Raw genomic sequence first — 17641 nt, 5'->3', positions numbered from 1 at the left:
CCCGTGTTTTCCCTAATCGTTTGTGGATTTTCTCGTAACATATTCACTTCATCCGCATATACAAGCAGCTGATGTAACCCGTTCAATTCCAAACTCTCTCTTTTATCCTGGACTTTCCTAATGGCATATTCTAGAGCAAAGTTAAAAAGTAAAGGTGATAGTGCATCTCCTTGCTTTAGCCCACAGTGAATTGGGAATACATCTTACAGAAACTGACCTATACGAACTCTGCTGAACGTTTCACTGAGACACATTTTAATTAATCGAACTAGAATGTACCGCAAGTAATGTCATTAATTTCCGGGTGTTAATCTTTGAAATATTTCAAACAAACAAGTTAAATACAATGTTGCTCGTTTTTTTAATCCTTCTCGAGATAAAAATTATTTTATATTAAATATGTTATAGGATTTTTGTGAAAGCCATTGATTTAATTCCCAATATGCTCAGTCAATTTAAGAGAGCAATGTATTATGATTAATGCACAGTGGCAACTCGTGACCATTTTTGTTAGTGGAGCCAGATATTTCACAAATTTTGCAGTATGTTAAATAATGCACCAAGATTGTTTATATAATAAATTATTGAAAGAATTTTAGCTTTGTCCTTTAAATGTGCAGAAATTTGATCCGAACAAATGTAACATTGTAAAACTCCTCTTTTCATAACGAAAAGTTACATTTGTTCTGATCAAATTTATACACATTTGAAGGACAAACTATAATTCTTTCAATCATTGATTACCATCTGGTTCGAATCCTCATGGGGGAAGAAATATTCTCATGAAATTTCGGCCAGTGCATGGGGCCAGTGGCCACCCAGCATTGTGATGCACTTAGGAAGCTATGACAGGTAGCGAAATCCGGTTACGAAAGCCAACTATAACGGCTGGGGGATCATCGTGCTAACCACACGATACCTAGATTCTGGTTGGATGATCGTCCACCTCTGCTTCGTCATGTGGGCATGAGGCAAGCAACCGGCTGGTCGGTAATGGTCCTTCATGGGCTGTCGTGCCTTGGATTATTATTATTATTATTATTATTATTATTATTATTATTGCTACTACTACTTACAAATAGCTTTTAAGGAACCCGCAGGTTCATTGCCGCCCTCACATAAGCCCACCATCGGTCCCTATCCTGTGCAAGATTAATCCAGTCTCTATCATGATATCCCACCTCCCTCAAATCCATTTTAAAATTGTCCTCTCATCTACGTCTCGCCCTCCCTAAAGGTCTTTTTCCCTCCGGCCTCCCAACTAACACTCTATATGCATTTCTGGATTCGCCCATACGTGCTACATGCCCTGCCCATGTCAAACGTCTTTATTTAATGTTCGTAATTATGAATTTGAAAGACATGTTGGTTCAGAAAAGTGTGAAATTTATATAATTGTAAATGCCAGGACGTGCATTACTTACTATGATATTAATTGCTAGATCAACTTATCACCTATTTTTTTTAATATTGTTTGCATCTCATGCACCTGAAGATGACTTTTTAAAGTCGAAAATATTAGTGGCTTCGTATTAAATATTGTGATGTAACAGCTTATCTGACCTCACAACTTGAAAAGTGTATTTGACTGAAAATTTATTATATATAATTATTAATAGTTCGTAATTATGTCCAGTGAAGAATATAATGTGTGCAGTTCTGTTTTGTGTAACTTTCTCCATTCTCCTGTAACTTCATCCCTCTTAGCCCCAAATATTTTCCTAAGAACCTTATTCTCAAACACCCTTAACCTCTGTTCCTCTCTCAAAGTGACAGTTCAAGTTTCACAACCATACAGAACAACCAGAAATATAACTATTTTATGATTTCTAACTTTCAGATTTTTTGACAGCAGACCAGATGACAAAAGCTTCTCAACCGAATAATAACAGGCATTTCCCATATTTCTTCTGCGTTTAATGTTCTCCCAAGTGTCATTTATTATTATTATTATTATTATTATTATTATTATTATTATTGTTGTTGTTGTTATTGTTATTATTATTACTATTTTAAATACTGCTCTCTTAAGTGACTGAGCATATTGGGAATTAAATCAATGGCTTTCCCAAAACACGTTAAGGAATGTTTCATATAAAACCACTTTTATCTGTAAAAAGAAGCGACAGGCTCATGTCGGTAGATTTGCTGACATGTAAAAGAACTCCTGTAGGACAAAATTCCGGCACACCAGCGACGCTGATATAACGTCTGCAGTTGCGAGCATCGTTAAATAAACCATATATATATATATTTTTTTTTATTTTCGTCCATCTGTTCAGTATTCCTTGTCTGACTGTTTCATTTCCGATGTCGTCCTCTATCAACCACATGGATTTCCTTTTCTTATTTGTGAAGGTCCAAACATTTTACTTCGCTGTTCATTAAATCCAGACGTTTGAGGTGGACAGGGCATGTAGCACGTATGGGCGAATCCAGAAATGCATATAGAGTGTTAGTTGGGAGGCCGGAGGGAAAAAGACCTTTAGGGAGGCGGAGACGTAGATGGGAAGATAATATTAAAATGGATTTGAGGAAGGTGGGATATGATGATAGGGAATGGATTAATCTTGCTCAGGATAGGGACAAATGGCGGGCTTATGTGAGGGCGGCAATGAACCTCCGGGTTCCTTAAAAGCCAGTAAGTAAGTAAGGTTCATTAAATCATATCTTCCTTTCCTCTCTAGATCAGGGCTGGGCACCGGGAGCGAATCAAAACTCTAAACGGTGACGCTTAATATTCATCCGTTCCGACATCAACGCTGCGCGGTGTTCGGCGAGGAAGAAAGGGGTTGAAGAGAAGTCATATGGCTCCCCGTGGGAGAGTAGAATTCGCTCTTGGTGCCCAGGCCTGCTCTAGATCCTCTATTTCTTTCCATTTCTCTTTCATCCAGGCTTCCTTCGCCTTATCAGTTTCTCTTCTTAGTTCGTTGTTAAGTTTCCTGTAGTTTTTTCTACCTTCTTCTGTGTTGATGTTTTTTTTTTTCTCCATTTTCTACCTTCCTCCATATTCTCCAACATTTTCCCTGCGACCCAAGGTTTCTTAATTCTCCCACTTTCTCTGTATCCTATTGTTTCTTCTGCTGTTGTCTGTATACAGCTTTTCAGATGAGTCCAGTACTCATTACTATTCTCAGGTGTGGGTTCTAATGTAGCGGCTTTCTCTTGAAAATTTGCTTCAAATTGTTTTCTTCCTTAATTCTTCACTTTTTCTATGTTTAATTTCTTCATCACTTGTCTTCCTCTTATCTTCTTCAGATGAATATCTACTTCGCCTATCAGGAGGACATGATTTGAGTTAATATCTGCCTCTGGTAAAGTCTTCGCAATTTTAAGCAATTTCGGAATCTTTCCTGTACCAGTATGTAATCTATCTGGTATCTGCTTTCGTCCCTTGGGTACTGTAGAATTGGGTAAAGTCAATCAGTGGGTGTAAAATCGATCATTTGCGATTTTTATTGAAAATTGTATATTTTCTCAGTTACTTGTTGAAATCTTATTATGCTGACTTCATTGTCTTACATTGCAAATGTAAGCGAGAGGGACAACAAAAAGCCTGGGAACACTGTGTAATTACCGTTGAAGTGAAAATTGTTATTTTCAACTTTTTCTCTTAAATGAAAAATAAGTCTTACAAACTCTAAATTATAGTCAGCAGTGAAAGGAGACAGGAAGTATACGTAAGTAGTTTTCGTTGAGATTGTATCCTGAAATAATAGTTTTGCAGTTCGTAAATGTTAGTATTGAAACATTATTTTAAAAACACTTGTACCTTTGTAGGGTTAAGGCGATCATGCCATCGACCTACTCGAAACAGATAGGACCAGCAGGAAGAATAAATTGTTCATCGAAATACCTCCAACTAACACTTATAAACAGAAAAGTGTCATAGTATAGCTTATATTGATGGGATAGTGGGGAAAAAAGGAAGACGAAATTATAGTGAATTTCTTGCGTAAGAGAAGCACTGCCAAAGGAACATATTTTGTACACCCCTCTGTACCTGACTATGGGAACAACGTAGTTTCTAAAGTGACATGAGGAGGGGAAGATTTCAAATAACATCTGATATAAACCTAAGCAATGTTGAATTGCATTTTAGATTATAATTGAAGGGTGATATTTCAATGTAAATTTTGAATTCTTAAATCTTTGTTTGTCGGTATGTGAAGTATTAAAAAATGTTTTTATGTTTTATAAGTTGGCAATCATAGTCACGATTGTACAGTGAAGACCTATAGCCTAATTGTGTCGAATAGTATGATCACAGTAACAAAAGATACACTATATAATGCTATAGGCATATATTGAAGATTATTATTGTTTTTACACACCTTATAACAAGTAAAATATACGTAATACACTTAATTTTTTTAAAGACATAAACAGTTATCGACTTTACTCCGCAATATTTTAAGATCGATCTTAAACTAAAAATTCAATGGTGATCAACTTTACCCTATTTAAGCAGGTAACTTCGATCACAAGTAAAATAAAAAAGCAGCTTTTTATAGATTGTAATTCAATTCTTGTAACGTGCCTTCATAAGTGAAGGTTATGACGACAAAATGTTATTTTCTGAGGAACTTCGCTCCATTGCATAACCTCAATATCATTAAAAAATTGCAACATTTTGATCGACTTTACCCTCTTCTGCAGTATGTCCATGTGTATCTTCTTCGTTTATGTTGTTGGAATAATGTATTTCCAGCAATCACTGCATTTCTTTCACAGAAATTTATCAGAGATTCTGCTCTGTCATTTCTTCTTCTCACTCCATATTTTCCAACTGTACTTCCCTTTTGACCCTCTCCTACAATTGTGTTCCAGTCACCCATTAGGATTACGCATGCTCCTTTCTTCTCCTTCTCAACTATCTCTTCTATCTTGTCATAGCTTTCTTCCACTTCCTCGTCTGCTGATCCACTATGTGGCATATAAACTTGCACTAGCACTAAGCCCATTTTCTTCCCTTGTAGTCTCACCATTATCATCCGGTCATCTACATAACGCACTGATATCACTTTATCCTTCACACGTGGTCCGAGTAATACACCAACACCGTGACTTCCTTTGCACTCATCATTTGAATAAAAAACCTAAATTCTTCACTCACCAACTCCCCACTATTTTCCCACCTCACTTCTGATATTCCCATCACATCCACTCTGTTTCTTCTCATTTCTTCCTTCAAGTTTTCCAACTTACCTGCTTGCAGAAGAGTTCTTACATTCCACGTTCCAATCCTCCATCTTCTTTTCTTCTGTTGGGTTGCTTCATAATGTGTCCTTCCTCAGCATCCACCTGCCGGACATCCGATTGGGGGATAGTTTACGTCCGGGATCTTTCACCGTGGAAAGACTCATCATGCCATGTTTGAAGTTTTTCTTGGGAAAGGTAAATACGGTAGCTTCCCGTTGCTTTCCTCACACCACTCTCTCTTTCGCATCTTAAAAGATCCCAGGGAGCCCCAGCGTGGAGATGAGGAGAGTGGATTTGACTAATTAGGTCCTCCAGACTTCACCGAAATTCACCGCAAGGATTAAATATCAGTTCTATCGACTCGATCAAAGAGCGGGAAATCTCAATTAGTCTCTGCCCCCCAATTAGTAATTAATAGACTAAATATAATTTTTTCAGCTTTTATTAATAATTACAAACTTATAAAATATTGTAATATTGTTACATGTACATTTGTTTTTGTTTATAATGAAGTATTGGTTAGGACTAGAATATGAAAATCTAGTGAATATATTTAGTACATTGAACCCAGATTTTTTTCGTAATGTAAGGCATAATAATTATTTATGTAACTTGTGTGAAAAGTACAACTTTTTACACGTGTGGAAAGATTCTCATTACTGAAATTATAAGAGTGCAAAAAAGTTCACTCCAAACACAAATTGAATATATAAATTTATTTATTACCATAACAAAAATAAAGAATTTTATACAAGAATTTATTCTGCTCTTATAGTAAAAACATATCCTACGATGTCTAAAGATAACAGAATTTCTAGTAAGTCATGGATAAATTTTTAATATTAGTAGTAATAGCATTCCGTTTGTATCGGAATAAGAGATATAATACAGGGTGGAAGTGAATTAAGCTTGCAAATTTTCGGAGCGAATTCAAAATTCACTGTGCAGTGATGAAGCGTATCCCTCATAACTCAAAAACTATCCAACATTCTATGATGACATTTTTTGTGTGTATTTATGCATGTCATGTCTACAATAAGAAGCAAAATCACTTCTCTACCTTTGATAAATTGTCTGATAAAAAATAAATTCATTTAAAAAAATGGTCGAATATCAGTATTTTCTTCTAACACAAAATAAAAAAAATATATTATTTATTAAGGAATGTAGTTGAAAGAGCATGATATTATAAACATGAGTTTCAGCAATGAAATAAAAGAGAGAACATAAAAGAGTTAACAAGTTTATGAGTTACGAGGGAAATGCTTCATCACTGTCCTTCTTCTATTTGAAAAAAAAAAAATATTTTTTTTATCGTAAAAATATTTTTTTTTCAAATAGAAGAAGGACAGTGTTTTACTCATACCAATTTTCTTTATCGTACAAGATACAGTAATGGAGGAAAAAACGTTGAATATTTACAAAAATTTTACAGCTGTAAGCTGTACCTAACCTCTTACAAGCTCTAATTTCAAGCCACTGCCCGATGCAAGCAAGTTGCAACGTCGAGCCGAGAGCAGATCACCTAGTGAGACAGAACGTGTTCATTGACCTCTTACATCTGTATTACAAAAAATGTGTGTTGGCGGCGGTGTTACCGGACTATTCAAACTTCAGACTTAATTTTCTAATGAACCGTATATTTAATCACACAATGTAATATAGGTTTCTTTTTATTAACCTTCCAGTAGTGGCGCCCTCTTTCAGAGCATCACTGCTGGCGCCAAGTCTGGTAGACCCATATATATTTAATTTTATTTCTGACTCTTCCAACCAATTTATTAATATTTTAGCAATTTGACAGCATCCATAGAGATGAGCTACTTTTCATACGAAAATTCTTATAAAAAACCTCTGCCATTTGTTATGGTAGAAAATAAAAAAGTATTTGAAAACATTATTCCAGAAACCATGTTTTTGTTTACATGGTAGGAATTTACTGTTTGTACTCATTTTGCTTTTAATAAGAAAGGATATTAGGCCTACATTTTTGCACACATTTTTTATATTAACAAATTCTCTGCCTTGTACACAGATAATTTTTTGACCACTGTCGTATTTTATGAGTTTAAACCTTTAACTTTAAAATAATGTAACAAAAGATATAAAACAAACTAAACTATCAGTACACAATGCTCGAAATAATTTCTTCTGGAGGTTAGACTACATCCAATTACACGGAGCAAGTTAGCTTCAAAACTTACGACTGCAGTTGACGGAACCTAGTTGTTAGGTTCAAAATTCTTCATCTTCATGAGACTCTGGCACTTAAGAAGCTATGACGAGACAGTGTAGACATTAAGAGTTAATCGTACAATTCTTTCCACTTCACAATACGTTCATCCGTTGAGCTCTACTTCCTCTGATATCTTCAGTAGTATCTTTTGAACTTCGAGGTGTTTTACCGCCAACGAATTGTTAAGTCGAAAATCTTCACTTTCGTTAGATACAAGAACTTCAGAAGCTATTACGAAAATGTAAATACACCAGGAATTACTGGCATATTTTTCTCCACTTGACATTCGGATTTTCTGTTGAACTCTGCTTTCTATGTTATTCTCCAGCGGTAGACATATCTTGGGAATTTTCCGCCTTCGACTTGTCAAGGTTATATTATATCTTCAACTTTTTAAGTACAATTGTAGAATCTGTGACGAGACGGTGAAGAAATTAATAGTTTTTGGCACAATTTTTCTCAGTTGACATTAGGAATGACCAGTGATCTCTGGTTTCTTTGATGTTGTCCAGCAGTATCTTATGACCTGTGAGATTAGTGCTGCTTATGATTAGGTTTTCTCCGGAGCGGTTGTTTGCGCGCTTTCAATCGGAGACCTCCGGTTACCTCCGATTGATGCAGCGCAGGTTGTATATGTGCTGTGGCGCAGACATACACTTTCCGCTGAGCATTCCTTTAATCGGATCAGGTAGTGATTCGAGTCCGCTGACGTCCGCGTATCTTTTAAAATAAATTCTAATTTGTTGTTGTTTATTCTCTCTTTTATGTTAATCTCTCTCTCTTTCTTCTGCTCTTTTTTTTTTGTGTTGATTAAAGTTCTACGTTAGCTGACAGATTTTTTTTTTTCTAGTTTTTAAATTCATAGTATATTATGTCGAAAGCCGTATTAGTTTTATGTCATTGATCAAATTAATAACATTCAATCTAACTGCAAAACTAACGCAGAAGTAAAGCTTTTCAGTAGCTAATGTAAATATTTATACTTTAATTCTCCTAGAAACTCTCGTTTAATCGCAAACAGGGTTTGTCAATTATTATTCTAATCGGTTTAGTTAACGTAAAATATATTAAGGGAGCTTCAGAATGAAACAAAAGAAACGTGGGCTATCAATGGGATAAAGTTTACTGTCCAACATAATTTATTCAGATTCTTCACCCGACAGGATTGTGATTATTGTGTTAAAGGGTGTCAGTATTTGAATGCCTCTTCTAAAACGCGCCACTCCTGCTCTGTAATAAAAATATAAGTGGATATCAACTTAAGGATAATTGTAATTATATTATTACAAGATGTTTCTTTAGTTTCATTCAGAAATATTTTAATCCAAACAGTAAAATATAACTCAAGTTGTCTAAACAGTAAAATATAACTCAAGTCGTCTTGTAAATATTTCATATGTTTTTTATTGCCTCGAAAGTCACGTTTTAGAGAAATTTCAAGACTTTTTCATAGACTGTGAGCGTTTGGGAACAATAGCACTAAAACAATTTAAAAATAAATCATATCAAATGTTTTGTGTAATTGTTTTCATCAAGTTCGCGATTGTGCGATCGCTTCAAATGGTCTAACAAATTCGAAGTTCCACCAACCTTAGAGTAAATTCGCCCACAAAGTTTACAGTGTGCGACTTTATTATTACCTTCAACTAAATTAAAGAATTTCCATGCGACGGATATCCGATTTGGTGCCATTTTATTCCCCTCACAACTACCGTCAGTCCGTACGCGCCGGTCGTCCTTGAGCTAACTGTCGCTTCGCTCAGAACCCCCGCATCCCTCCGTATGCCCCCTGTTCCACCTACGGTAGTACCGGAGGTCAACGGTGGAGAGCTTTATTCGTGATCTCCGATTCCTCCGCGGCCTTAGTCACTCCGATGAGCAGCACTGTGTGAGATATTTACCTCCCTTCGAATTGTTAAGTTTAAAACCCTTCAGTTTTATTAAACACAACTTCAGCAGCTATGAGGAGACTGTGAAAACATTAACAGTTTCTGATACATTTTTCTGCACTTGGCATTTAGATTGTCCGTTGAGCTCTACTTTATATTATGTTTTTCAGCATTATTTGTGAACTGAGGAACTTTCTCCGCCTTCGAAATATTAAGACACAAGTATTTCAAAACCCGGCACGAGAGTAGGAAGACAATAAGATTTACTGATATATTTTCCTCCACTTCACATTCAGTTTTTCCGTTGACCTTACTTTACATGATATTCACAAACAGTATCTTGTGCACTCCAATATTTTCTCTGCTTTTCAATTGTTAAATTCAAAAGTCTTCACCTTCAGTAGATACAAAATGTTCAGAAGCTATGGCGGGACTGTGTAAACATTAACAGTACCTCGTACACATCTCATGAACTGTGAGATATTTACCTCCCTTCGAACCTACTGCTCACGCTGAAATGTTATTCGTAGAAATCAATTTATCTTTCTCTAAATGTCTTGTTTGTGTTATCTATCAACCGCCCAGCATAAATGACATCGCTTCTATTGAAGCAGCTTTAGTCAACGTTCTTCCTAATTATGAACACGTTGTAATGATGGGTGACCTAAATACAAATCTAATTGCAACTGAAGACTATTCTACTAGACAACTACTGACAGTTTTCCAATCGTGTAATATGACTGTACTTCCCCTCAAACCGACACATCACACTCAGCATAGTGAAACTCTACTTGACGTTATAACTACAAATAATCCTGACTGTGTATTAAATCATGGTCAGTGTGCAGCTTCAGGCATATCAGGTCACGATATAATCTATCTCACATATTCTCTCAAATGCCCCAAGCCAGCGCACAAATCCGTAACATTCCGTGACTTAAAACGTGTTGACGATACAGCATTAACTGCAGACGCGCTGAAAGTACCGTGGCATACTATCTGGACATTACGGACAGTAGACGAAAAAATTGACCGACTTAATGATTATATATTATCGTTATTCGACAATCACGCGCCCATTCAGACGAGACGTGTTAAGAGAGCTCCTGCTCCCTGGATGACTACTGAAATCAAGACCCTAATGACTTCTAGAGACGTGGCACATCGTAAGTACAGACATGATAAAACTGACGTAAATCTTCAACATTATAGACAGTTACGAAACAAAACGACTCAGGCAATAAGAAATGCAAAACTGAGGTTTTTCCATGAACTTATAACACCGGACTCAGATTCAGCCGACCTGTGGAAGAACTTACGAACAATAGGCTTAGGGCGCAGCAAGACTCAGGTAAACGGGACACCATTCACAGTAGACGAACTGAATGACCACTTTGTTTTGACACAAACAACGGGTGTGAACGAAACAACAAAACAACATACAATTGACGAACTAAACAGTATTACCCTACCAGAGAGGGAAAAGTTTCACTTTCTGTACCTTTCACATGATGACGTAAAGAAGGCAATAAAGCGTATTTCGACCAAAGCTGAAGGATCAGATCGGATTGGAATAAAACTGCTCCAGAAAATTATTGACGTAATACTACCAACCTTGACCCACATTTTTAACGCCTCACTCATAACCTCTACATATCCTCGACTTTGGAAACAAGCTCTCATTAGACCTATCCCGAAAAATAAAATTCCTGAATCCCCAAACGACTACAGACCAATTAGCATCTTACCAGCTCTGTCAAAAGCACTGGAGCGCGTAGTACATAAGCAATTGACTGGCTACCTCAATGAGCATTGCTTACTTGACGACTACCAATCTGGTTTCCGTGCAGGACATAATACTACTACTGCCCTTTTAAAAGTGATTGAAGACACTCGAGAAGCCAGCGACAGAGGAGAATTAACACTACTGACATTACTAGACTTCAGCAAAGCTTTCGACACAGTTGACACGGATCTCTTTTTATGCAAACTAAAAAACTACAATCTTTCTAACAGTGCCGTTGCTTGGTTCGATTCCTACCTTCGCGAACGCCAACAATGTGTATCAGCCGGTGGTCATTCTTCCAATTGGCGTACCGTCAAGGCCGGAATCCCTCAGGGCTCGGTTCTTGGGCCATTACTTTTTACGCTTTATATAAACGACATAACAAAGATCTTAAAATATTCAAAACACCACCTATACGCTGACGACTTACAACTTTATATTCATTCCCGAACTTGTACAATCAATGACTCTGTGACCAGAATTAATGAACATCTAGCATCTGTAGCTCAATGGGCGCAAAAATTTGGACTCAGACTAAACCCAGACAAATCACAAGCTATAATAATGGGCCACCAACGAGCATTAAACAAAATAGATCTAGCCACTGTATCAAATACAAAAATAAATAATACTACAATTACATATAGTAAGACAGTAACAAATTTAGGGGTATATTTAGATTCAAATTTAAATTTTCAAAGTCATGTGACCTACATATGTAAGAAAACTTTTTCCATAATTCATTCCCTCAAACACTTAACCAATGTTTTACCTCTCAGCCTTAAAAAGAACTTGATCCAAACTTTAGTGATGCCCCACTTCGATTATTGCGATTCTTTATTCACGAATCTAAATACTGATCTTGCCCATAGACTACAGCGTGTTCACAATATCTGCGTTCGTTTCGTTTGTAACATTAGAAAATTCGATCATGTAACACCGTCACTAGAATTGTTGTCTTGGAGTCCACTTAAAGAAAGAAGATTCTTCAACTCTCTCTTATTACTATTTAAAATCATCCACACCTCCACACCCTCTTACCTAGCATCTCGTTTTGTTTACCTTTCACTACCTCGAACCCGGAACATGTACCTTCTCTCTATTCCTCTGCACAGAACATCCTTCTACTCATCATCTTTCAGCATATCTATTCCATGCCTCTGGAATTCTCTCCCTGACCACGTCAGAGACTGTCGGACAATATCAAAATTCAAATTTAAATTAAAAAATCACATTCTAGTTCGTGGAATTGTTTGTTGAACACATGTCAGGTTGCGCAACTTCACCTTAACCCATGACATATAGTAAATATTGTAACTATGCTGTTGTAAAATTGAAAATTAATATGTAATGTATTTATTATTAATATTATTATTATTATTATTATTATTATTATTATTATTAGTATTATTATTACTATTGCTACTATTATTATTATTATTATTATTATTATTATTATTATTATTGTCAGTTATCAATATCATCATTGCTATCTCTGTTTTCTTTCTTTTCGTTGTATTAGCTCGATGAGAGCACTATAATGTACTTTTGACTCTGTTGACCCTCTATAGGGCTTTAACTTAATTTGTATCATTTTCATCAGTGTTTGTATTTCTTTTTTGTATTTATATGTGCTATCTGGTAGGATGGAAGAGAAGGCCTTATGGCCTTAATCCTGTCAGATTAAATAAATTATTATTATTAATTGTTAAGTTTAAAACCCTTCATCATTATTAAACACAAGTTCAGAATCTATGAGGAGACTGTGAAAACATTAACAGTTTCTGATACATTTTTTTGCACTTGGCATTTAGATTGTCCGTTGAGCTCTACTTTATATTATCTCTTTCAGCATTATTTGTGAACTGAGAAAATGTCTCCGCCTTCGAAATATTAAGACACAAGTACTTCAAAACCCGGCACGAGAGTAGGAAGACTATAAGATTTACTGATATATTTTTCTCCACTTCACATTCAGTTTCTCCGTTGACCTTACTTTACATGATATTCTCAAACAGTGTCCTGTGCACTTCAATATTTTCTCTGCTTTTGAATTGTTAAGTTCAAAAGATCTTCAGAAGCTATGGCGAGATTGTGTAAACATTAACAGTTACTCTACACACATCTCATGAACTGTGAGATATTTACCTCCCTTCGAATTGTTAAGTTTAAAACCCTTCAGCTTTATTAAACACAACTTCAGCAGCTATGAGGAGACTGTGAAAACATTAACAGTTTCTGATACATTTTTCTGCACTTCGCATTTAGATTGTCCGTTGAGCTCTACTTTATATTATCTCTTTCAGCATTATTTATGAGCTAAGAAATATTTCTCCGCCTTCGAAATATTAAGACACAAGTACTTCAAAACCCGGCACGAGATTAGGAAGACATCAAGATTTACTGATGCATTTTTCTCCACTTCACATTCAGTTTCTCCGTTGACCTGTGCACTTCAATATTTTCTCTGTTTTTGAATTGTTAAGTTCAAAAGATCTTCAGAAGCTATGGTGAGATTGTGTAAACATTAACAGTTACTCTACACACATCTCATGAACTGTGAGATATTTACCGTCCTTCGAAGTGTTAAGTTTAAAACCCTTCAGCTTTATTAAACACAACTTCAGCAGCTATGAGGAGACTGTGAAAACATTAACAGTTTCTGATACATTTTTCTGCACTTCGCATTTAGATTGTCCGTTGAGCTCTACTTTATATTATCTCTTTCAGCATTATTTATGAGCTAAGAAATATTTCTCCGCCTTCGAAATATTAAGACACAAGTACTTCAAAACCTGGCACGAGATTAGGAAGACATCAAGATATACTGATGCATTTTTCTCCACTTCACATTCAGTTTCTCCGTTGACTTTACTTTACATGATATTCTCAAACAGTATCCTGTGCACTTCAATATTTTCTCTGCTTTTGAATTGTTAAGTTCAAAAGTCTTCACCTTCAATAGATACAAGATCTTCAGAAGCTATGGCGAGACTGTGCAAACATTAAGAGTTACTCGTACATATTTCTCCACTTACATACTGCTTTACATGATATTCTCCAGCAGTATCTTCTGAACCCAAGAAAAAGTTATTTATCCTTAAAATTTGTAAGTTCAGAAGTCTTGACCTTTACTACTTAAGTTCAAAAGTTATCACCTTTACCAGACATAAAGTTTCAGAACTCGTGGCGAGACGGTGAAGAAATTAAAAGAATTTGGCACAATTCTCTCCACTTGACATTGTTTGCCCGTTGAGCTCTGCTTTCTGTAACTCTCTCCAGCAGTGAATCCTTTTTTTCGGCCTTCTACTTCTTAAATTCAGAAGTCTTCGCCTTCATCAGACACAAGACTTCAAAAGTTATGTCGAGATGGTGAAGACATCAAGAGCTGCTGGTACATTTTTCTGCACTTGACTTTTTCCGTTAAGCTCTGCTATAATGTACTCTAGAGGCTTCCCCTTTGTCTCTGGCACGATGAAATATATGAATACGAATCCAAAAGCCGAGACTATTGAGAAAATCCAAAACGTGGTGTAAGGTCCGATGCCGTCTATAGCGACTTGATACAGCTTGGTGACGACGACGAAACACGCACTGACGAACATAACGCCGATGGAGATAGCCAGTCCTTTCACGTTTGAAGGAAAGATCTCTCCCATCATCGCGATTGGCAGAGGGCCCAAACCAAGGCAATAGGTCACTAGGAAGACTATGAGGCAAGTCAGAGGCAGCCAGTCGAAGGCTGTCGTATCTACTGAAGTCCTGAGGTTCACGAACTGGTAAGCACCCATAACAGCCAAAGACACACAGCAGCCCAGTGCAGATGTCAGCAAGAGGGGCCTTCGCCCCAAGCGTTCTACTGCTGAAGATGTGACCAAGCTTGCGATGATTTGGATGACTCCCACGACTATGGCAGACTCGCTAGACGTGAGGGTGCTTCCAGGCGTGATGTCGAAGATTTGTTGAGTGTTGCTCAAAATGGCCGTGACGCCGCCGAACTGCTGGAAGAAGAGGAGCCCAATCATAACGAGCAGAGCACGGCGCGTACCTCGTGTGGCCACAAGGTCCCGGGGGCGCCCCCGTTGCTTCATCTGCTCCTCGGTCACGGATCGGATACGTTGTAGCTCCTCCTGCAGAACACAACGTTTTAAGTTATATAATTAGAGACATGAGATATATATTGTACAAATGGCAGGAAATTGGCTGCTTAATGTATTTTAGTATGATTGTATTAAAGGGTATATGTACGTGAACGACCACAAATGAAGGGTACACGGGAATAACGATCAAGGTCCATTTTAGAAAGTTTCGAGAAAAACGAATTTTAAAGTTTAAGCACTTAATACTTCCTTATGTGTGTATTTAATACAGGGACATCATTTTATTTTTACTAACATTTTTAATATTGTAAATTTATTTCAACTCAACAATAGGATTTTATTCTTCCAACAATAATTCCTTTCTACAATTCACCTTAAACGCTCTCGTCAACAATAGGATTTTCACTCAACACAGTATTCTTTATAGCACTCCACTGACGGCAATGACAATTTACTTGGACTATTACGAACAACAATGAACTGTTAATCTTAACCAATATTTACAAAGCACTATTTAGAAATCAGAACTATCAGTTCTCAGTTCTTCTAGCTCAGTCACTCGAGTTCACAGTATCTCGAACCACAGACCTTCAGAGACAGTCCACTGTACTCGAACTCAGGTCCCTCCAACTGCGGTCCACTGCACTCGAACTCAGGTCCCTCCAACTGCGGTCCACTGCACTCGAACTCAGGCCTTCGGATGCTGTCACAGTTGCCGACGCACACTCAATACACAAGACTGGCTTGCTTGCTCTGGCTTACTCCCTGACTGGCTGACTAATCAACTGAAAACTGCCCGAGTTCGCTGGCGTTTCTTCTTTTATAATCACAGCGACGTAGCCTCGAAAGTTCGACGCGTCTCCAGAGATAACTCTCCAGAACAATCCAGAGCCCTCTCCTCTCTACCAGCACCAGATGCGCGCGCACTCTCCTCGTCGCGTAGGCCCTTTCCCCTCTCTTCTCTCCGCCGCGCGCCATCCCTCAGTGCTCCGTGGAGCCTGTGTCGGCTCACGCGCGGTTTGCTCTCTTGCGGGACGCTGGTCGTGAGTTCGAATCTCACGTCGCTGTCACAATATTAACCTGGCTATACCTTTAGAGAACCGGAAACACAGATTGCTACCCCTTCCACGATTGTAGTTCGATGATACTGGCGTAAAACAAACAAATCACTCTACTAGGTATAGGAGGGAAGAAAAGTAGTTCATCCATTTACGTAAACTAGGAAATATCGCGATTTTGAGTTCGATAATTTTCATTAGGTTTTTGTTTAATCTTAATTCAGTACTGTACTAACAATAAGTGTTTTTACTCACGAACTGAGTTATCCATGCGAACGTATTCATTATGCAGTGTATATTATACTGTCTACATCACATTAGCGTACAATGTAGAGAATGAAGTTAAATTGAAAAATACAGTAATCAAAATATGGACATTTAAACACATTTTTGAAAATGGTGGCCGTTCATTTCGATACAGGCTTCAGTTCTTTTGTTCATATTATCACACTATAGACTATTGCATCTAATTCCAATTACCAGTTTCGTCCTTCGTACTAGTAACTCATGTTGAAATAATTTTGTGCGTAGTCTATAAAAGAGTACCTTAGGTACTGTAAATTCAACCTTCACTTCTGCCCGACCCGCAAAGATAAAATTACTCAGACATGCTATCTACTGTCCGTCCAAGTAGTTATGTCGTAGGGTCGTAGAAAGGGAGGAAATCACGTGACAGTTAATTACTTAACGAGACCCTTTTATTTAAGTTATTTTAAACAGTTGTATAATATTACGTAAACGTCCAATTCCTAACATAAATTAATGTTTTCAGAAAAGAGCTAAGACAGCCCAGCTTTTACAGAGGGGCGAACAGAAGCAGGTGGGGGAAATAGGGATGCGACGTAGGCAAACGGACAGTACCTGTGCGAAAATATGATTCAATATTGAAAGCTCTTTCGTCACTGGAAAACGCGAACATATTTCTGAAACGTACTATACTCACTAATTCAGTGCTGTTTACTATATGTAGTCTTGGATCTGTGTGTAGAGGACGGTTGAACTTCATGGGTGGATGGGGTGGGAGTGAAGTACATTCAAAAACTCAGGTACAATAAAAATTTAAGTAAAAATAAAATTATATCCCTGTAGAAACTGACGTAGTGGAATGTCAAGAACGATGATTTCTTATTACTAGCTAGACCACATGATAGTACTTCCTTTCCACTATAAGATAGCATTATTAACTCAATTTCGATTTTTGATGGACCTTGATTGTTTTTCCCGTGTACACTTCAAATATTATCGGAAAAAGCAGGCTCTAAATTTCCACAATTTTAAAAGGAAATGAACTCACAATTGGACAAAAATTAGAAGGTACCACAACAACACTTATTAGAACTTAAATATCTGATAAAAGTATAAAAAAATAG

The 17641-nt window shown here is 37.0% G+C and overlaps 1 protein-coding gene across 1 annotated transcript in view; it reads right to left on the bottom strand.

Annotated features, from left to right (window-relative positions):
- Nucleotides 1-14324: 14324 nt before the first annotated feature.
- LOC138704522 (facilitated trehalose transporter Tret1-like) overlaps nucleotides 14325-17641 on the bottom strand; it is a 75510-nt gene continuing 72193 nt past the window's right edge. The window contains exon 5 of the mRNA XM_069832487.1: nucleotides 14325-15243. Within this exon, the coding sequence (XP_069688588.1) occupies nucleotides 14473-15243 (771 nt within the window). The 3' untranslated portion in view covers nucleotides 14325-14472. The remainder of the gene's footprint in view (nucleotides 15244-17641) is intronic.

Source organism: Periplaneta americana, chromosome 8 (assembly GCF_040183065.1).
Source record: "Periplaneta americana isolate PAMFEO1 chromosome 8, P.americana_PAMFEO1_priV1, whole genome shotgun sequence".
Classification (NCBI taxonomy): domain Eukaryota; kingdom Metazoa; phylum Arthropoda; class Insecta; order Blattodea; family Blattidae; genus Periplaneta; species Periplaneta americana.
This window is presented reverse-complemented; position numbering and strand designations above follow the sequence as displayed.